Source organism: Balaenoptera musculus, chromosome 10 (genome assembly GCF_009873245.2).
Source record: "Balaenoptera musculus isolate JJ_BM4_2016_0621 chromosome 10, mBalMus1.pri.v3, whole genome shotgun sequence".
NCBI classification, from domain to species: Eukaryota; Metazoa; Chordata; class Mammalia; order Artiodactyla; family Balaenopteridae; genus Balaenoptera; species Balaenoptera musculus.
Genome location: NC_045794.1, coordinates 13,056,164 through 13,079,551, shown reverse-complemented (window position 1 = coordinate 13,079,551; position 23,388 = coordinate 13,056,164). Strand labels below are relative to the sequence as shown.

General features: G+C 40.1%; 1 protein-coding gene across 1 annotated transcript in view; it reads right to left on the bottom strand.

The window, feature by feature from the left end:
* Positions 1–16,374, bottom strand: part of DERA (deoxyribose-phosphate aldolase) — a 124,501-nt gene extending 108,127 nt beyond the window's left edge. Inside the window, exon 1 of the mRNA XM_036867174.1 lies at positions 16,265–16,374. Coding sequence (XP_036723069.1) covers positions 16,265–16,295 — 31 coding nt within the window. The 5' untranslated portion in view covers positions 16,296–16,374. The remainder of the gene's footprint in view (positions 1–16,264) is intronic.
* Positions 16,375–23,388: the final 7,014 nt, after the last annotated feature.

Sequence of the window (23,388 nt, the reverse complement as noted above, 5' to 3'; positions counted from 1 at the left end):
GATGCTCTGTGACAAGTCATCAAAAACGTGAAAGCACCAGCACCCCTACTTTAAACAAGAAGTGATTAGACTTGCCAACTCGGAAGTTAGGCTGAGTCAGCTCTACAAGAGCATCTCTGCAGCCACGCTGCTCGGGAAGCATTCCCCCTGGGGGTGCACCCCAGGAACACAGACCCCCTCCCCAATCCACCCCCCCCCACCCCCCGCCTGCTCCAGAACTGGAAGCACCTGTTGCAGTCACGTGACTGAGTCAGCTCTCCACAGGAGCTGGGTCTGGTCCAAGTTTTGCAGACAAGGCTACTCCGGTCTGCAGGGGAGGATTTAACAGCTACAGCCCTAGAAGACTGAGAGACTTACGTAAGGTCAACTATACCCAGCAGACTGGACAGAAGTCAAAATGGCAAGATGTCGGGAATAGCAAGAAGGCCCCCCACCACCCAATGTTCCCTCTAGTTAAATGTTTCAAATTGCACAGCTGTCATTCCTTGGTACTTATTAAAGGTAACTTTCCTAGGAAAAGTGGCTCTTTACACCATCCATCTCTCACACATTGGTGGGAAGGGATTTTCTGTTCTTCTCCCAGACAGCTCTTAAACAAGAGGAAAGGCACCCTCCAAACAGACAGCTCAGGGGAAAGCTCACAGCAAGAGGCAGGTGCCCCAGAGGCAGAATTTCCCCTGCTCCATAAGCAGTATCCGTACCACCAGTTGACTCTTGATTACCCAAGGGTTAATGATCCAAACAGGTTGCTCTAGGCCCCTGGCCTTTTCCTGTTCCCATTGCTTGCCCATGGCATGTCCACCATATAATCCAAATTATAAATATATAAAAAGTTGAATTTTAAAGTAATCATTTTTTGTCTCTTGTTTTTAAACCCCTATATAAGAGGAATAATGAGTAAGAATTTTAAAATTATTAATTAAAATAACATTTGGAGATTATCTATAGATTTCCTGTCTACCTTCATTGGTTTCCAATTAAGACTGGTAATTAGCAGTTGGTCATATATGGAATGTAAGGTTATATGAAGAATAACAAACATAAGTATGAAATATTAAAAATAAGTATATAAAGAGGCAAGGTAGTTCTCAGGTTAAGAGCAGTCTTCCAAGTCACACAGACTAGGGCTGAGTCCCAGCCCACCACTCTTGCCAGCTATACAATTAGAGGCAAGATGCCTTACCTCTCAAAACCCAGCCCCCTCACTCTGTAAAATCAGGATAAAAATGGTACTGACTATATAAAATTGTTGGGAGGAAGAAAGTACAGGCTAATGCATGTACTTAGCTATATGATTTTGTATATTTTAAGGACTCAATCAATATTAACTTTTATTGTAATGGTATTCACAGTACCATATTCATGAAAGCAAGAGCATCTCCCTTTCAAAATATTCTAAGCAAATCAAGTTTAACTTTGTCAGCATGATAATGATCAAGTAGTTCTGTAACAATACGGTTTTCTAGAGATATATATCAAAGTAGTAGGGGCAAAATGGTATGATGTCATTTTGGATTTACTTTCAAATACTATAGCAAAAAGGGGGACTAGTAAAGCAAGTGTGGCAAACTATGACTGTTGAATCTAGGGGATAGGTATATGGTTCATTACCGCAATCTCTCCATCTCTGTGAATGTTTGAAAACCTTCATAATAAAAACGTAAAAAACAATCAATTGGTCTGTCAACAGATATTTATTAAGAACACTCCAGGAGCCCAACACAGAACTGGTGCCATGAGATAAACTAACTATTGTTTTAAAAAAAAAAATCAGGCAAGCAGCAACTGTACCTTTCTGGCATGTCACCAAGAAGCACAAGCTAAGTAAAGAGAAGGGCTCTGATCCGTGAATAGAGATTTCACAGCATCACAGATGGCGTTTATGCACCCGACTCACTGGAGAGCCTTAGCCTTTCTTAACCACAGTTCCTCATCTGAACCAGAGAACAAATAATAAATCTGAATGACTACTTTCTCATGCCTCCCAGGAGAGAACTAGTATCCTTCCAAATGCATCAGAGAAAAACTGTTTCATTATACATGATGGATGCCTTAGGGCATTAAGGCTTAATTCTCTTGCAGACCCCAACTGGGGAAGGCTGCTGGAACCTCCACTCAGAACCCTCTTGCTCTTAGTTTTCTCACAATTCTAGAAACCTCGATGCTCTTGTTTCTCGCCTAGTGCATATTCAAAACAGCAAATCAGAAGGTGGAGATCTCCATAGCAGAAGGCTGACATCCTGATCACACAAGAGGAACCAAAAACTTTATTAAAAATACAGTCAGTGAACCAAAAAAGCAGAGCAGCCCAGGCACTTTAGAGAAAAGTGGCTCTAAAAGCCTCAGGAGTCCATTTATACCTTTTATTTCTAAAAGTTAATATTTACTGAGTACTTACGATACAGAGTACTTACAAGGACTTACATGCTTGTACTGATGATCCTCCAAGTCGCCAAAAAACAATTAAATTTTACCCAGTGCACTCTACTTCACACAGAGACTAAACCTTCAGAGTTCTGCTTCTCCACAGTATGATAGTGGGCAAGTTTAATTTCATTCTATTTATACATTTTTTTAAATTTCTATGATGACTATATACTACCTATTAGGCAAAAACATCTTTTAAAGATACTTAAGTTTAGGAAAATTTCATCCTAAATGGCATAAATTTTAAACATTTTTCATTCATACTTTGAAAGAGTAAAACCTCCACACTGATTCATTTTCCAAAGTTTTCAGATAGGTATGCCTCTTATGTAGGAGTTATCATCTTTGGTGTTAAGGAACAGGTAATCAATATGATGAGAAGCAAAGTTACAGAGAAAAAAAAAAATCAAAATAATTTAAAAGACATCTACTAAACAAGAGGAATAAGAGAAGGTTTCAGGAGAGTGGAGGGATTTAAGCTTGACCTCCAAGGGGGAAGGTGTGGGTAACAGGAACAGGCCAAATGATCCAGGATCCTCAAAGAGAGAGAGCAAAATGTCTGGGCTTCGCACAACAGGCATTGTAATTTGCTAGAAAAGGCACTAATGCTTCTTTATTCATTCACTTAACAAACACTAATAAAAACAATTACAGGCACCATGAAAACTACTGTTCTACGTAATATGAGGGACACAGAGACCCAACAAACACAGATGCTACCCTCGAGCAGCTTATTATATAAAGCATCACTACAACATGCAAACACAGGACAGAAGTCAGTAGGTGCCATAAGACAAGGTAAAGGACCTCGGGAGATGAGTGGTGAACAGCAGAGGAAATGAAGCAAGCCTTTAACAGAGGAGGTGAAATAATGAAAGCTGTATTTTCAGAAGATTACTGGACTAATGGCTACCATTGACTGGTCACTCATCAAGTTAAGCGTGATGTACTATATTTCTCATTGAATATTCACACTAATTCTGCCACGAAGACATCAGGTCCATTTTATAGATGAGGAAACTGGACCTCAGAGGTTAAAGTACTTATCCAAGCACACAGCACATGTCAGGGCTAAGATTCAAACAGGTCTCTATGATTCCAAACTCAAGCTATTTCTACGATGCCGTATATAAAATCTTTAGAGTGAAAAGCATATTTACTTAATTCAACTATTTGACATGCAACTTTAACAGACTGTAACAGACATTTCCACTTCCAGTCTTGTAAGAATTCCTATGTGGCTAAACGCATTCATCACCTCCTGACAGCACTATTTCTTTTTTTTAATATATGGTTCAGTTACTTAAAAGGATTCATTCTTTTTTTTTAACTTTTTATTTTATATTGAAGTATAGTTAACAATGTTGTGTTAGTTTCAGGTGTACAGCAAAGTGATTCAGTTATACATATACATGTATCTATTCTTTTTCAAATTCTTTTCCCATTTAGGTTGTTACATAATATTGAGCAGAGTTCCCTGAGCCATACAGTAGGTGACAGCACTATTTGATTGTCCCCCCAATTCAATTACGCCTTTCTACTAAAGACCGCAATTACATTAATTTGACTAAGTCAGATTTTTTATTTTTCATGAAATGGAAATACATCCTAAAGGAGCCAAATAATCAAAATAGCAAATATGAGAAGATAAGCGTAATTTGTTCTACTTGAACAAACAGCTATAAGGAGAAGTTTAATCAAATATGGATTTTCCTGGGGCAGATGAGAAAGACCACTGTCATGACTTAGATATGTGATAGGATGAGCAAAGTGTAGGAATAGAAGAAAAGAGGAAGAGGTGAACCTACAAGGTACTTTTTATGAATGAAACACTAAGACTATGATCAATACTCTGCCATGCAGAGGAATGAATACAAAATAAAAGGCTCTGCTTGCATGAAAGACTTGTGAAGTCCAGATGTACGTTCATGAAACATCTAGAGAGAAAGAAAATACATAATAGTGTATTTCATTATGTCCAATCATCACGGAATGGGGGGGATAAAAACTGACCACTGGAACTTAGAGCCTTGAAAGCCCGGGAGGACTGTGATGACCGGAGAAGGAGGGAAAGGTATGAATTCCAAGCACAGAGACCATCGCAGACCTACAGCTCCACAGAATGGGAACTCTAAGTAATGACCAGAAGACTCAAAGAAATTCAGAACCAGAAGGACTCTCAGAGATCATGTGTCTGTATTTTGTTTTGTTTTCTCAATAGACTTCACTACTTAGAGAAGTCTGAGGTTCCCAGCAAAACTGAGTGGAAGGTACAGAGACTTCCCATTTACCTCCCGCCCCACACAGGCATACCCTCCCCATTATCCACGTCCCCCACCAGAGTGGCATATTTGTTACAACAGATCAACGAACATTGTCATATGTCTGTTGCACCGATTTGGAAAGCACAAGCCAGGGCACTGGAGTCCCCTACCCAAGGTCACATGGCCAGATGCTGTCAGAGAAAGGACCAAAATGCCTGGGTCCCAATCCTGTATCCTTTCCTGATAAACCACAATGCACTGGGTGAAGCATACATGGCCAAGTACAGATCCCCCGACATTCACTCCACAGGATGCCTGATTTCACTTGACCTGTAAATGTACTATTGTCGGCACCAAAACAATTTAACTCTCTTTCAGAAGCAGAGAGAAGTCTGCTTTTTCTCTGAGGCATCTTCTGTATTATTAGCACCAATGCCCATTGTCTAGACTCTACATGCTAATAATCACTAAGTCCCACAGCTTCTCTATTTTATGTAATTACTGGCATAATATTACAAACAGTCAAACAATACTCATATGCAGAATGAAACTGTGATTTTTTTCTTCCTGGAGCCACATCCATGAGGTGTTTTCACTGATAAAACCCATATGAGATTTCTGCCTCACGCCAAGAGATTCCCCACAGTATTTTTAAATGTTAGTAATAAATATCAATACAATGTTGATGGGTTCATTGTTTGAAACAGGGCAACTGCATATCCCAAGGATGAGCAAAGTCTGCTTTCCTTGGCAAGAGTAAAGCTCTGTGCTTTCCCAGTGACACTTCAAAGTTTGATGAAGAGAAGTTTCTCAAGGCCGGGGCCTCCCAACTTCTTTGGCCCTCGTCTCTTTCACACAGATGTGGATAGTGCTGAGTGCGCACTAGGTACTCTACATACATGTGCTGGATGGAAGGGTTTGAGAGTATAGTAATAATTACCTCCTGAAGAGTCAAAACTTTTTGAAAAAGGAAAATAAACTCTGCTTATAAAGATACAAGACTAAAATACATTTCTTGTTTCTTTGGAAAATTATCAGAAGCATTTCAGTTTCTCCCTGAATACTGAAGAAAAAAAAAATCTCCCCTCAAAACGCCAAAATAGACAGAGCTGGAGCTACTTTGCCAAATACAAATATATAGAGGATTGTCCCCTTCCTCCCTGAGTCCACAACACAAACTTAATAATCTCCAAGGAAATATGAGTATGTTCTTTCTCCTACCAGAAAATTAACTAAATTACTCTTTCTGGTAGACAATATCACATCTGCGGGTATTGGGATCTTTAGGGTCTGCCCCTTCCAGTCTCTGAGACCATGGAGAAGATACTCTCGGATAAGTTTCCAAAATCATCATCAGGACCACTGTTTGACTATATTTTTCCATTTAGCCACTGGCATTATTTGAATAAAATATGCTCCATTTCAGATACAATGCACTTTTCAGATATATACACCTACGTAACTGCCTTACACTCCTGATTTTTCCAATATGCCTTCACAATATGCTTTGAACGTTTGGTGACATATTTCGACTAGAAAATAAAAGGCTAAATTCTCCCCAAATTTGCTTGCAGAAGCTTTGGTAACCAAATACAAAAAACTATGACATATAAAAGATATTAACGTAAAGGTAAAAGTGACAGAGAAAGGATTTCTCAAAAAAGTAATACAGTCGTCCCTCAGTATCCACAGGATTCATCCCAGGAGTCCCACGGATACCAAAATCTACGGATGCTCAAATATCTTACAGAAAATGGCACAGTACAATCAGCCCTTCAGGGATGCGGAACCCGCAGATACAAGCCAACTGAATATAGTAACGGAAGATTCCCTGAAACTCTAATTGATCTGGGTCACTCTGGCTTACTGCAGGGTTCTAAATCTGCAGTGTTCATGAGAACCACCTGGGGAGCTTGTGAAAATGTAGATTCCTGGGCTCCTCCTCTCATATGGGTAATGAAAGCTATTGTGGAGCTCAGGAATCTGCATTTTTAACAAGCATCTCATGTGATCCTGATTCAGGGCCAGAGCCCAGCCGAGCTCCTACAAAGCTAACGGTAAATGGAGGTAACGCAATGTATTGGAATAAATCAGCAAAGACAGAGCCTGAGTCTCAAGTCCAGTACTGCCTCTAACCAGCCCCTGTGACCATAGCTTTACCTTCCTTAGGTCTCCAATTACTCGTCTGTAATACAAGGTATTATCTGTGAGACTGATACCTAAGATGCCTTCCTGCTGTGAAACTGTGACATGTTTAAAAAAATAAAAGAGGTAGCTTTATAAATGCGGACACTATTTATTTCCCTAGGAAACAGTGTTTGACATATTCCTAAGTAATGTTTATACAAGGATCTCTACATCAGAGATAATAGTCTGTAGACCTTAAACATGCCAGACACCTAGTTCAATGCCAAATGTTAGACACTGAATGAAATCACACACTTACACACCCACAAACACACCCTTGCCTTGTGGCCATGGGGCAGGAGTTGTGTCCACTAGGTGTTCAGTTGAAAAGCTTACCTGAATCTGAATTACAAGAGCAGTTAATTTGGATATTTTTACAATCTTGACATTATTAACCACATTCCAGGAGAACCAAAGCACCACTTAAGTGGCACCTTTTTAGGAAGTAATTACCAGAGGCTGCTCTTATCTCAGACTTTGCTTTAGGGGAAGTAGGCCTGACTCTACAAAGACAGAAGTTGCAGCCCAGGAGGGTCTCAACACTTAAAAATCTGTATAGTTTGCGGGAGCGGAGATGAAACATTTATCCTTCTCGTGCGACCACTTTGGTTTCCAGGGAAATGACTATTAACGGCTGAGGCAGGCAGAGGAGAGGTACATCCACAGATGCACACACACCACACACCAAAGTTAACTGAAAAATTTCAAAGTGCCTTTTTATGCCTTTAACTCAAAGATGAACACATTTCAAGGTGACCCAATCCTCCAGTGACAGGCAGCGTTTTAAAAGGGCCAGCGCTCTCCACTTAAACAATTTCTAGTGACACGTCTAAATCGCATCCTCCAGGGCTCTCTCCGCTGTCTCGTTGACTAGTCTTTCTTTCCCAGCAGAGGTATCCCATTTCAAATGAGTGCTTGAAGTTCGCCTTCCCTCCTAACAATTAAAATCCACAGAGCTCAGATGCTTTAAAAAAAAAATTTGTTTTTTTTTTTAATTAGCAGGCACCATGGAAAACTTTTAATTATTTAATTATACAACAAACCCACATGATTATAGTTGTTCTGTTTACCAAAACAGTGTCAGAACAATAAAACACAGCCTCACCATTCATGCTTATAAGCAAATGGTAAAAGACTTCTAAGGTAAAATCAAAGTTCGAGTTCAGAAAAGGATGCCCAATTTAAAACCTAAAAGCGTACATGATCATTATATTGACTCTGTGGATGAATTTCATACGTAGACCACGAAGGGTTTTTTTCTCTTTCCTCACTGAAATATTACTGTTAGCCATTACAGAATGAGAAGATTACACTAGAAATCTGAAAATTGGGTTCCTATAGTTAATGAAACATGCCAGGCTGTTCTGGGTAAGTTCCTTTGCAGAAACTACTCCCTGTCACAACCATCCTTTCCAAAAACCTCCCCTGGACTATCTGTAAATTCCTCCATCACTTTCCAATCTGATTCCTTCTATATGGTCACCTGCATCCTCCTGTGATGACGTACACGACAGTGTCCCTGCGTTGACGGTGAGCTTCAGGAAAGCAGAGACCAGGCTATGGTCACTCTGGTATCCCAGCCATTACCATGAGCAACAAGTAACCAGTGCCAGGAACAGCAGGAACTCTACTTTGTTTTTTTTTTTTTTTGGTTTTTTAAAAATGTGTATAAGTTTATAATACATAAGAATAAATTTTTTAAATGTATTCTGGTCCCCTCCCCCTCCTAAACAATTGTCCTAACCCCCCACCCTGGGAGGGTGGGAGTCATTTGAGCCAGGTCAGGAGGGGGACTCACTATGGCCCAGAGTGGGCTATGGGAGCCCAACAAGCTAGGGGGGCACTTAAGCACGGGAGGGTAGGCCAGAGTCCAATCGCAACGCGGAGGGTGTCTGCACGAAGGGACGGGGTAGCCAGACGTGGGAGTCGAGACAAGCAGGAAAAGGAGGCTGTCTACGTGGATGGGTAGCCTGGTTCAGAGAGCCATAGACCTGCTGGGGGGTATCACTGTGGGCAGCAGACTGATGCAGGCAGGCGGAGCCCAGGCTGGATGAAGGTACCCAGCTCAGAGTGTCAGAACCTGAGTAAGTCAAGAAGAATGTCTACCGGCTGTGGAGTATGTAGAGCCCAGCATGTGAAGGGTTTCAAATATGCAAAGAGAGAAAAATGGAACAAATCCGTGGTACTGTACTGGAATTGGAGGAATCAGTCTGAACTCATGGTTTTCCCTAGATAGAGAGATATAGATAGATGATAAGTAGACAGTTAACAGAAGTAAATGTGTGGGTGTATGTGTGTACACATTCTCTAGCTCTACCAAGTAAGGGGCTTAGGAGCAGAGACATTCCAGTCACCATGAGCATACCTACCGCCCAGACCCTGGCATCTAAATACGATTATCCACTGAAAGAAACATTCCTTGGAGAAAGAGCTGACTCTAGTGCTGGGGCAGGGAAAGTATAAGATAAGCCTGGGACACCTTGTTAAGCCAAAAAAGAATGAAGTACTTCAAAAATAATGGTATACATTAAAAAAAAATAATAATAATAATAATGGTACACGTCAAAAAGAGAGAGAAGCTAAGATGAAGGGGCTTCCCCTTAGCAAAATCTAAACAATTTGAATATTAAATAATAATAGTAACAATTACAACCCATTTGGAAAAAATAGGAAACCTCAAATATATACTAATATAAACAAACATAAATAAATTGAAAATCTGCAGAGAAACAGGGTACTTAAATAGTTTCAAAGTACCACCACACAAAATACACATGAATTACAAAGGTTAAAAAGTAACTTTACAGTGGTGAAGCCTAGAAGATAGCACCTTAATCGAATAATCAAAATGAACACCATCAATAATGAGACAAATCAATATCATGTGCTACCTAACAGGATGCAATGAGAAGAACACAGCATCATTTCTGTGAAATTCCTGCCAGAGATGCATAATCTGAATCTAACCACGAAAAAAACACTGCAAACAGAAACGGAGGAACATCCTATAAAATAACTGGCCCGTATGCTGCAAAAGTCAATGAAACACTGAGCAATCATTTCAGCCTGAAGACTAAAAAGACACGACAGTTAAAGGCAACATATGATTGTGAAACGGATCTTTATGAAATAAAAAACATTGTTTGGACAACTGGCCAAATGTGAATGAAGTTGGTGGATTGGATGGTAATAATGTATCCATGTTAAAGGTCTCACTTTGAGGACTGCAGGGTTGTTGCAGCCTTTGAGGAAACTGCCCTTACCCATAGGAAATACTCAAGTATCCAGGGGTGGTGACGCATCATGTCAGTCAACCGTATTCCTCAGGTGGTTCAAAGGAAAAAGTTCTTTCTACTGCACTTACAACTTTCCTAAAAGTTTGACATTGCTTTAAAGTTAGAAAAAAAAAAAGTACAGCAAAAAACTTTTGTTATTCTGGTTTATAATCAATACAGGTTTCCCCTACTATCTGAAAGTAGAGGGCTCCTAGGAAACCTTTGGTAAGCCGAACTGGCATAAAGTGAAAAGTATCACCCACTTTCCGAAAGTTCTCATTATGCCATTTCGCTTTTATGGAAGACCTATGTTAGTAGGTCTAATAACTTTCTGTAAAAGCAAAAATTCTTTTGAATTTCTTTCCGTTAGTGAAAACAGGTACTAATGTAGGCATTTCATAAGTGAAGTGGTGTAAGGTAACCAAGCGCAGTGGGATACCTGTACTCAGTGGAAGATAATAAATTCATCATGTGTAAGATCAGAATTACATAAAAATAATTATTTTCATATTATCTTTCTTCCCTAGTACCTAGAATATTACACATACACACAGAGGCAGCTATGGTGTAAAGCAAAGAATAAAGAACTTGTACTCAGATGTTCTGGATTTGAATTATTACCTATGAAGTGAAAATAACAACTCACCCCAAAGGATTACTGGGAGAATTAAAAGAGGTAATGTTTGCAAAAGTATCACATTAAACCTAAAGAAATATACATATACTAAGTATTAAAGAGAAAAAATATTGGATTCAGATATAAAATCCACACTAATTTAAAATATGGCACAAATCAATTTTACAGTTAAGAAGAAATCTCCAGTTAACTCCACTTCGGAAATCCCCTGCAGAAATCTAAAAAATCTTTAATTCTATTCTTACCTAATCTTCAATGCCCTTCTGTCTCACAAAAAATAAACAACAAAAGGGATTCTGGAAAGATAATTCATGTTGTTTCTCACCTGAAATCTATAGACTCCTTAAACTGCCTTGTTTATAACTAAAGAGATTCCAGTTCTCAGGAAACTATAAAAAGAGGTCCCAAAATTAGAAATCCAAAAAAACAAACCAAAAAAAGATAAAAAACAAAGACAAAAAAGTCACCTCAAATCAACAAAACATAATTATCAAAATTTTTCTCGATCTTCCTTTCTTTCTTTCTCTCTCTCTCTCTTTCTTTCTTTTTCTTTCTACACCTAAAGATCACTTCAAGAGACACAATTGGTTTTTAAACCCAGGAAGCCAAAGTAAGCCCAAAGACTAGAGTATGAGAGCTGGGGTTTTCAAAAATACAAAGAGACAAGAAAAAGAAAACAAACCAACCAACAAAAAAACACCCTGACCACTTGGAGCTCACTCCCAGTTCCCCACCCCATGATGCTCTGAGGCACGTCAGCACACCTACCTGAAGAAATCCCAGAGGAAGGCTGGCTTTAAGATGCCACCCCAGAAAGTTTCTTATTCAGTTACATCTAAGCCTACCCTCACAATCCACCAAAGTTTGGATATTTCCATTCTCCCTCAGGATAAACTTCATCTTCCCCCAGACAAATTGCAATGGTTAAGATGTGGGTTATGCAACAAGACCCACTGTATAGCACAGGGAACTCTGCTCAATATTATGTAACAACCTAAATGGGAAAAGAATTTGAAAAAGAATAGATACGTGTGTGTGTGTGTCTGTGTGTGTGTGTGTCTGTGTGTGTATATATATATCTATATATATATATAACTGAATCACTTTGCTGTACACCTGAAACTAACACAACATTGTTAACCAACTATACTCCAATATAAAATAAAAAGTTAAAAAAAAAAGATGTAGGTTATGGCAATAAAACAAAAATCTTTCACATAGACACAGGCAAATCAAAGCTAAGAAAGTCACAGTAAAATTATTCACTAGCTATCGACTTGCCTTCTCTTACATCACAGATCGAGTGCCCCAGGCAGCACCAATAGACCAACTGCAGTGGGGAAGCACGTAGTGTTAGCACCAAACCATCTAGGTGTGAATTCTGGCTCTGCCACATTAGCTCTGCCTAACTGGCTTTTGGCAAGTTACTTCAAACTCTCTATACCTCAGTTTGCAAATCTGTAGAACAGAGATCATAATAAAATCTTCACAGGGCTGTGGTGAAGACTAAATGAGATAATGCAAAAAGCACTCAGTATAGTACCTGGCACAAAACTAAAGCTCTATGGTAACCACCATCATTACACCCAGCACCTAGGCATAGTGTCTAGTGTTAAATAAAGAATTATCGTGCAAGCAACCCATGCTTTGCCTAACTTTAAAGTTTAAGATTCCAGTCAAAAAAAATTTTTTTTAACTTTTCTAAGATAACTTTGCAGTGGAAAAATCACCACCACCAAAATCAGAAGCATTCTACACCAAAGTTATGCCTTAGCACAAGTGGCAGAAATGAGCTCCTTACATTTTGATTCTTATCTAAGTTCTTAAAGGGAAAATAAAATTTACAATGCCAAGAGGGCCAGAACTCTGTTATGGCAACTCATTTAAGGTACAGTTTAGGCACAACTATCTAATTTCTTAAATAGACAAAAATAAATGGAAAGTAACTGCATATCACATTTGCACTTATTTTAATTGTAGTTTTGGCTCGATTCCCAGCTAGAGATCGGACATAGCTCTGTGAAGGCAGGGACTACCCTTGTCCGTCTTGTATCCCCAGAGCCCAGGGTAATACTACCCAGTTCACAGTCGGTACTCAATAACTATTTTTTGGATGAATAACAGTGCTTCGTAAAATACAAAATCCCGTCCTGCTTCTTGGTTTGGCAACTAATCCAAAACTGATCTCGTTTATCTGTATTTTAAGCAAATAAACTGCCCTTTCTGTTTGTTCCGACTTGGATTACAAAAAATGCCCCTACGGAGCAAAACATTCCTCAGTAATCATGGTCCCTGATCATTCCAACTGTGGATATATGCCTAAAACAATCTCTTTTTACTGCAACACAGGAAATTCATAGAATTGTCCCCATCCCGTCCCAGTTAAAAATTAGTTTTTTTCTGTTTTTCAGATATCTTTGAAAATTTCCTTTCTGTACACAAGACCTTACAGATATGAAGACAGATACAGAGCAGAGACCCTTAGAAGTCACCTAATACAACACCCCCATTTTCCAGATGCCTCCAAAGAAAATCACATTTGAAAGGAAGCCACACTGCCAACATCCTTCGTAAGCCTCTTGAGGTCTCTTTAAAGACAGAAGTAACAAAATTGAATTGTAACGTTATTCAGAAAAGAGGGAGAAGATAGAGACTGAACAGCACCTGTCCACATACAAGGGCCCAGGTGGACACCCCAGTGCTCCCAAGCAAGGAGTAGTTCTAAATTCACTCCTTCATTCAGCAGGCATGTTTGTGGGCCTTCCGTGTGCCAGACACTATCCTAACTGCCTGGAATACATCAATGAAGAAAAGAAAGATCACACTGCCCCTGTTGCACCTACATTTCAGGCAAAACTTAACAGGCATCTAGCAGAATAAAGAAAAGAACATCATCGGTCCATCTTAATAGAATGCAAAGGGCCAGAAGCACTCCATAGAGCCATAAAGATCTTTAAGCCCGTGGTTCTCAAATCTGAGTGCATTTCAGAACCACTTCAAAACCACCCAGAATGCCAGGCCTCACCCCGAGTTTCTGACTCATTAAGAGATCAGTGTGGTCTGAGAATTTGCATTTCTAATGAGCTGTCACCTAATGTTAATGCTGTAGGTCCCAGAACCACACTCTGAGAACCGCTGATCTACTGTTCAAATAAAGCAAGTAGCCTGGCCAAAGCCACAGGCTGGAGCTAGACCAGATTTAGTGTTCTTCTTCCTTCTGATTCCAAACTGGTCAAGCCTTCTCCATAGGAGGACACAGCTGTCACCTACCCACTTAACGGCAAACACTGCCCAAAGAAAAAGAGGTTTTTAGCTTTATGTATAAGTTGGAGAAAATCAGAAATTAATGTTTTAAGTAGAAAATATCTTAAACAGATAGGATTGATCACTAAACACTGACATAAAAATGAACATTAGAGGGTCTGTTCTTTCTTTCTCATGTCCAATGGGTCCATAAAAGAATGTTTTCCTTGAAGGTTTTATCATGAGGGTCAGATTCAGTCTCAAATGAACCTATTTATTAAAAAAAAAAAGTCTATTAACTAGAAGTATATACATGCACTACAGTATAAATTAGTGACTGTATCAGTAATAATTTGTTTTGTTCTAATTGTATTTTCTAAAATTTTTACAATAAACATGAATTCCTTCGTAATAAGGGAATAAAAGTTTATTTCTTTAAGAAAGTGTTTATTTTAAAAGACTTTTAATTAGAAAACTCTATAAAAGGCATCAACTAATAAACTGCATAAATTAATACTGAATGATTTTTTTTCCTAGTACATAAATATTTCAAATAATTTATTTTAGCATTTTAGGCCAAATCTCTGTCTGGATTAATGATTAATACCAATGAAGGAAAAACACCCTTGAAATATATCTGATGTTATTTAAACAAAGAGAATAAAACAAAACTATGATCATTTAAATAGCTGCATAAAAATCACATTTACTATTATTCTACATAGCAATTGATTTTTGTCTATACTGTTACTTTTCAACAAATGAATGGATGTAATTCTAATTCTTGCAAATAAAGTAAAAAAAGTTCTATGTCAACTATACCTCAATAAGAAAGAGAAAAAGGTCTGTGTTTCTTGAAAAAAAAAATAAACTGCTAAGTTTTGGGTAAATAACAGTGCATCAACCGGCGAACAAAGTCACACAGCCATACCCTGAAGATACCAAGGTGACTAAGACCCACAGCCCAACCCTATCCCCCGCCCATCATCTTTCTGGATCTTCCAATCTAGGGAACTCCTTTATTACTATACTAAAGTCCACATTTCAAAGATAGAACTAGAGTTTAAAATATAACCTGCTAAAGGGCAGTGAGTAAAGGAGAATCAGTTTGGTGAGGAAATCACCTGCCTTTATAAAGACAAGCTCTTACCATTTGACAAAAGTTCTGGACCATCTCATGAAGCCTAGACTCCAATTAAAACAGTCACTTTTAAAGAAAAAAGTGTACCCGTATGACTTACATACAATTTATAGCTAATTTTCTCAAAATTGGCCCCTAAAAACAGAACTCTCCTTTTAATACTATTACTGTACATACTTACTTGGTACATTGTGAGTACCTAGTAAACTGTTATATACTTACTATATATATATATAATACTATTATATACTTACTACGTACTCAAAATGTGCCAAACAACATCTTCTCATTTAATCTCCAAACCACTTTATGAGGTAAGTGCTACTATTATAATCATTTTACAGATTAAGAAATTTAAGCACAGAGTGATTAAGTTATTTGTCCAAAGTCACAGAGCTAAACTGAAGATCCAGGATACCGACATGCAAGCTATAATACTTAAACTGAGATCCTTAACCTTTGGCTCCATCATGGTTTTGCTATGTTTGAATTACAAATTTTTCACATTTTGGGAAATCAAAACTAAGTTTTCTTGCCAGAAATATTTTAGAACATCAATGAAATGAAATAAATGGCGAAATAATCCAAGCACTTTTAGAAGTCGCTGTACTTCTAAAAATCATACAATTTACATTAAGTGATATAGTCCAGAGACAACTTTTCCAACAGCACGATCACTCTGGGGATACGGCTGTGTTAACAATTACCTATGGAAACCCGGCATTAAACCGCACAAGATAATTCTATTAGGAGCGTGGAAGGGAGGTTTTCATCTGGTTTGTTTGGGGGTCTTTGCGGGTTTTTTGTTGTTGCTGTTCTTCGCAACCAGGTGAGCTAATGAGTTGGAAGATAAAAGTCTAATCTTTTCCTATTCCTTCCGCTTATAAATATAAGGCTTGGGAGTCAAGGCTTGCGGGGTCCACGTGCGCAAGGGCTGTGTCTCCCAGGTGCGGCCCCCCGAGCCCGCGCCTCCCGCCCTGGGGAGCACGCGCCACGGGGACCCCTGGCCAGGGCACCGGGCGGCGCGAGGCTCGAAGAGACAGGGGACTGGGAGCAACGGAGAGGGGAGGGAGCGACCGCGGGCCCTTACCGAGCTCCGTGCCCCGCTGGTGCGCCGACATGGCTGGGCCACCACTGCACCGCCGGCTCCCACTCGCCCGCCCGCCTTAGCTCTGCCCTTCCTGCTTCCGCGCGCGCGCGCACCGCACGCCCCGCCCTCTCCGCTCTGGGGGCGGAGCCACCGGCCGGGCCGCGGAGGCGGGATCCCGGGTTCTTTTCTCTGCCGGGAAAATCCACTGCGCGCGTTCCTCGGTGTTCTCCACCGGGTGCGGAACTCGCGTACTAACTCCCGCAAATCATGCTGCCAGAACTCGTGGTGAAACCCTTAAGTTGCTGACTGTACTGAATAAAAGCATTTGGAGACTTTTCACAGTAGGATTACAGAACAAGAAGGGAGAGGATCCTTCCAATTACTGCCTGAGACCAGAGCTCGAGGACCACACACCTGAAACGGGAGCGGTGATCCCTTAGCCTGGTAAGGGCGGCCAACCGGCAAACTGGGGCCCGGTGCCCTGTGACTTCTACGCTTGGCTTCCTGAAGAGAAGCAACTCTGTGGCCTGAAAACCCAGGGGGGCCTAGGAGTGGGAAGAACTGGGGTCTCAGCTTTGCTCTGGCAGCGATTGTGACACTGGGCCATCAACTGCCTTTCTAAGCTTCATTTTCCTTATCTGTAAGAAAGCACCTTGACAACATCTTTTTTTTAAAAAATTATTTTATTTTTGGCTGCGTCGGGTCTTCGTTGCTGCGTGCAGGCTTTCTCTAGTTGCGGCAAGCGGGGGCTGCTGTTCGTTGCGGTGCGCTGGCTTCTCATTGCGGTGGCTTCTCTTGTTGCGGAGCACGGGCTCTAGGCGCTCGGGCTTCAGTAGTTGTGGCACGCGGGCTCAGTAGTTGTGGCTCGCGGGCTCTAGAGCGCAGGCTCAGTAGTTATGGCGCACGGGCTTTGTTGTTCCGCGACATGTGGGATCTTGCCTGACCAGGGCTCGAACCTGTGTCCCCTGCGTTGGCAGGCGGATTCTTAACCACTGCGCCACCAGGGAAGTCCCTTGACAACATCTTGGAGCTCTAAAATTCTGATTCTAAGAATTCTGATTCTAAGAATACTAAGAATTTTTTCAGCCTGACTTTTTTTGTGAGCAGGAGGTTAAAGTTGTCTGGAGTCACTCAACACAGGCTACTAATCAACTCTGTACTCACGGTCAGAGACAGCTCCACTCTGCTGAAAGAAGGAAATCTCTTAGTTATGGCTTGTTTACCATGAGCCAGTTACTATGCTAGGTACTTTCAGAGAGGTGATAGCATTCGAATCCCAGAACAATCCTGCCAAGTATGTACTTGCTCTCCATTGCTCTACCTACAGACACCAAAGTTATGAACAGAGGCATCCTGGTGTAATGGGGCAGACTCCAAACGGGTCCAACTCAATACACCAGCAATTCCACCTAATGACTAGCTGGTTCCAGGAATGTTACTGCCTGTAAAATGGGAATGTTCAAAATAGATTTGACTTGCAAAGGTGCTGTACATGTATAAAGCATCTAGTACAACACACATCATGGCACATAGTAGGTGCTCAACAAATGGAAGCTACGAACGTTACTGTCAGCTTCACACAGCAATTATAGGCTACATAGGAAAGGTAATCCCAGTCTTTTCCCCCCACACATAGCTGCCTCTCAGCCTTGTCAGCACAAAGTTATTGTCAAACATTTTGAAAGTGTCTACATCCCATTCATTTATATAATAGCATTTTACCTATTTCTATCTTCACCCTGAAAGCCCCGAGCTGGCCTAGCATTCACAGCTAGACCACCGTGTTCCCCAGTAGAACATAAAACAGTTTCACAGAACACCAACATCAGGCAAGGCCATTGTGCCCCTGATAAATCGACAGAAGCAAGACCCCTTGTAATCACGTCTGAACACAAAAAATGAACATTGTCCAAACCACAGAAATGACCAAACAACCCCCTAATCCTGGCTGTTATAAGTGACTGTAACTTCTTTACTTGTCAGTTTTAGCCTCACCCCATTCTTCTTGTATTTTAGATAAGAATTAAAATGCCCTGTCAGAATTATCACCCCTTCCTGCCAGCATCAATGCAGAGCAATGGCCCACTTCCTTGAACTTTCCCCAAATCACCAAACACAAGCCCAAATCCTATGTCATTTCTGACACCCTCTAACTGAGACACCTCACAGTTCCCCTGGTGAGTATTCTCCCTTATTGCAGCAAGTCAGTAAACCCAAATTTATTCCTGGTGATCTTTGGCTGGAGAGGCCTGAAATCCCTAAAAGATACAAAGACAATAAATGGAATTCTATTTTTTAGAGGCAGATAACAACTCTAAGCCAGATGCCAAGCCATTCATTATGCATTCATGGATAATGTAAATGTATTAAAACAAACCCAAAAAAGCTGTGAGATCCTTAGTTGGAAAACCAGAATCAGGACAGCCTCCTCTAGCAAACATTTTTGCAATATATCTGACAAGAATTTCTCACGGACTTTTTCTAAAACTGGCCTGTTTCACAGTACTAATCTGGAATTAATCTCTACAGTTTGAACGTATGTCAAATTGGCAGCATTCAGAGACAGTAGGGATGGCATGCAAAAAGTGAGGGTTTTTTTTAATGAAGAAATGTGCTAAGTTTCACTTTGTGGACTTCCCTTTTAAATGTATTGCTTTCTGAAACTTCTGAAGTATCCATCCTTAAGGTAAGGCCTCTCAAGCTCTTTGGACCACTACTACATTGGAATCTCCCAAAAGTTTTTTTCCTGAAACAGATTCTAGGCTTCACCACAGCCCTACTGAATCAGAATCTCTAGGACCTTGGAATCTGTATTCTTAACAGATTCCCTCAGATGATGTTTATGCAAGCTAAATGCAAAGAATCACCAACCTAGAGGCAGAGAAACTATGCATGCAATCTGGAGCTAAAGACCAAACTGGCTCTTACAAGAGTAAAATTGTCTTTATTGTATTCTTTTAACCCATTTTGCATGCCATTCCTTTTTGTGGATATGTTTTTAAATAAAAAGTTACCGGATAAATTACTTATCTTCCCACCCCCACTTCTCCTTCAGTGAAAATTAAAGCTCTAAGAATATGTCATATTTATCTTGAAACCTCAAGAACATACCTGGCCTGGGAGACAGGAATAATCCAAAAGTTAAAGGCCAAAGGGCATGAACTATTGGGTTGGCCAAAATGTTCATTCAGTTTTTTCTGTAAGATGGCTCTAGTAGCACTTAGTTGTCTTTAACTTCATGCAAAACAATTTTGTGGGACTTCCCTGGTGGTGCAGTGGTTAAGAATCCGCCTGCCAATGCAGGGGACATGAGTGCGAGCCCTGGACCGGGAAGATCCCACATGCCGTGGAGCAACTAAGCCCGTGCACCACAACTACTGAAGCCTGCGCGCCTAGAGCCCGCACGCTGCAACGAAGAGTAACCCCCGCTCGCCGCAACTAGAGAAAGCCCGCGCACAGCAACAAAGACCCAACGCAGCCAAAATAAATAAATTTAAAAAAAAAACAATTTTGTTAGATTGTATGTGACAGCTGTCCTATCAGCATGCATTTAAAAAAAGACATCAAAATTGGTGAATTTTTGTATACCCATTTTAATATTGAAGATGGAAGAAAAAAAGCAACATTTTCGGCATAATATACTTTATTATTTCAAGAAAGGTAAAATGCAACTGAAATGCAAAAAAAGATTTGTGCAGTGTGTGGAGAAGGTGCTGTGACTGACGGAACGTGTCAAAAGTAGTTTGTGAATTTCTCCCTGGTCTATGCTCCACAGTCGGGTAGACCAGTTGAAGTTGATAGTGATCAAATCGAGACATTAACTGAGAACAATCAGTGTTATACCATGTGGGAGATAGCTGGAGTACTCAAAATATCCAAATCAAGCATTGAAAATCATTTGCATCAGCTTGGTTATGTTGATCGCTTTGATGTTTAGTTTCCACGTAAGTTAAGCATAAAAAAACCTTCTTGACCATATTTCTGCATGCGATTCTCTACTTAAACGTAATGAAAATGTTCCATTTTTAAAACAAATTGTGTCAGGCGATGAAAAGTGGATACTGTACAATTATGTGGAACGGAAGAGATCGTGGGGCAAGCGAAATGAACCACCACCAACCACACCGAAGGCTGGTCTTCATCCAAAGAAGGTGATATTGCATATATGGTGGGATTGGAAGGGAGCCCTCTATTATGAGCTGCTTCCGGAAAACCAAACGATTAATTCCAACAAGTACTGCTCCCAGTTAGACCAACTTAAAGCAGCACTCGACGAAAAGTGTCCAGAATTAGTCAACAAAAAACGCATAATCTTCCATCAGGATAATGAAAGACCGCATGTTTCTTTGATGATCAGGCAAAAACTGTTATAGCTTGGCTGAGAAGTTCTGATTCATCTGCCATATTCACCAGATGTTGCATCTTCGGATTTCCATTTATTTCTGTCTTTACAAAATTATCTTAATGGAAAAAACTCCAATTCCCTGGAAGACTGTAAAAGGCACCTGGAACAGTTCTTTGCTCAAAAAGATAAAAAGTTTTGGGAAGATGGAATTACAAAGTTGCCTGGAAAATGGCAGAAGGTAGTGGAACAAAAGGGTGAATACGTTGTTCAATGAAGTTCTTGGTGAAAATGAAGACTGTGTCTTTTATTTTTACTTAAAAACCAAAGGCACTTTTTGGCCAGCCCAATACTTGTGTTCGCTTGGTCATACACCCAGGGCCTACTACAGTATTTGTTAGATGAATGATCGTATATTAATGTTTGTGCTGCTTTCTTATAGTGCCCACTGTTTTAACAAGTCCAATTTTATGTGACTGTAGTCTTTATTTCTTAGAGCAGTCATTCACAGGCTCCTTAGGTAAAAATTCACTTAGATTATGGATTGTCAACAGTATTTCTAAATCGGATGGGGGAAAGTGTAGAAACAGGGAGGACTAGGGGAGAGTATGAATATTAGAATCAAAATATTTCAGAACTGCAGAGAGACTTCTAGAACATCTAGTTCCTACTTCATGGTGAAATAAGAAAAATAAGAATTATACTGCGTCTTTTATGAAGTTTTATTCAATTTAAAGAACAGTCCTGACACTATGCCCTTCACTACCAACTTGGATTTTAAAATGACCTTTCTTTCATGAATATTGTGCTGGTAGATGTTTTCATAGCCTCACTTGTCAAAATTAGAGGCAGACCACTCAGTCTTGCCACCGACCCCCACCTAACCCCCCCTGCCTTTTTTATCTATTTTTCCACCAAATCCCAAAGTTGGGGAATCACTGATAAATACATAACACTAGCTAATATTAAGTGCTTCGTATGAGTTAAGCCCATTCCATCAATTATTTGATCCCTCCCCACCAAATCTGTTCAAACCCAGGCAATATAACCTACAGACCACACTTACTGTTCCAACTATTTCTTTGAAGCCAAACTCATTAGACAAGTCATTTAACCTCTGAAATAGTTTCCCATCTGTATAATGGAGATACTACCTATCTCCACTGGGTTATTGGAGAGATTAAAAAGTAACAGTATTTTATAACCAAGCAGAAAATCTAACATAAGGCACTTAATAAATACTATTTCTACACACATCTGTAAACTTTAACCAGTTATTTTCCACTTGATCAAGTTCCAGTCTCTCATTAATTATATAAAGTGATTCAACCTATAAAGTATGGTTACTGTTCATTAGTTATCATTTAGATGCACACTCTGGCCTTGTTTCCACAGGTAAATTTGTTAGATGCCTCATTTGTTTCTTCAAGAACTCTGTTGATTTTAAAGTCACACTGATCTAGGTGACACTATGTCACACTGGCAATTTGTGCATTCCTATAGCTAAGCAAAGAAAAGCTAAGCCTGTCTGAGAATGTCCTTGCTCCAGTAATTCTTTTTCTTCAGGAATCCCCCTAGTGTGAGACCCACATGTAACTCAACAGAATCACTGTTTGTCTGAAAATATTCAGGTGTAAAACATAAGGTTCCTACAAGAGAAATATTTTCCCTTGGTCTGCATTTTCAATTCCCCATTTTGTTGCTCCATCCTGAACAGTTACATCCATTTGCCTCCACCTTGGTCTCAAAAACAGGAACCTAAATTAATAATTCCATTGAATTTGAACTATTAAAACATGTAACCTTTAAGTTATTATGGTACATCTTTACTATTTTGTAGACATTAAAATGAATGTGTTCAACTTTTCTTTACTGACACGAAAATTTCTCAAGAGAATTGACTGTACTCAATCCTGGTTTCTTAGAAGAAACCTCTAGATGACACGGAGAAGCAATGATTCGTAGGGTAAATTACTAAAACGTAGGCAGGATTTGAGCTACCATGACGTTAGGACATAAGAGAGGAAGCACCAGAGGAGGAATGGGAAGCAGGGTGGAGATGGGGAGACTGTATCACACAAGCTGAAGTCCTCCTAGTTTATTGGATCTCAAGTCCGATGAAGCTGTACATGAATTCACTGGAGAGGCAAGTGTTTTGAGTAGGTTCCGGCCACGTCTGACTCTTCAGTGGAGAGAATGGTCTGCTGCATAACTGAAAAATAATCTTACTGGTCTGGTAGGATCTGGTGCTCATTTAGGGACTTGTTTCAACATCTACTGAGCACTTATGATATACCAGCCACCTTTCTAAGCAAAGCAGTATTGGTGAAGACAAAAAATATACGAGGTCATTTCAGACAGTGGTAAGAACTCTGAATAAAATAGGGCAAAATAGCAAGTGACAAGAGGGTCACAGGACTTGATACCTGAATCACAAGAAAGGGTCAGCCATGCATATATTTAAGTAAGAGTGGCTCAAGTAGCAGAAATAGCAAGCCAGGTGAAAAGGGCTTGTGAAATGAAGCCACTGAGGCTAGAGCAGTACAAGCAAGGGAAAAATGAAACGTCACAAAGGCAGCAAGAGTCAGAAAATAGTAAAAACATGGTATGATAGGAAGACACTACGGATTTAAACAAGACACTCAGCCTCTTCAAGTCCTACAGCAATTACCTTTCCTACTGTGTAGAAAATGGATGGCATGAGGGCAGGGTGAGGGAGTAGGGGCAAGAGGGAACAGTTAGGAAGGCACTGCAGCAGTCTACGTGAGAAATAGAGAGAGCC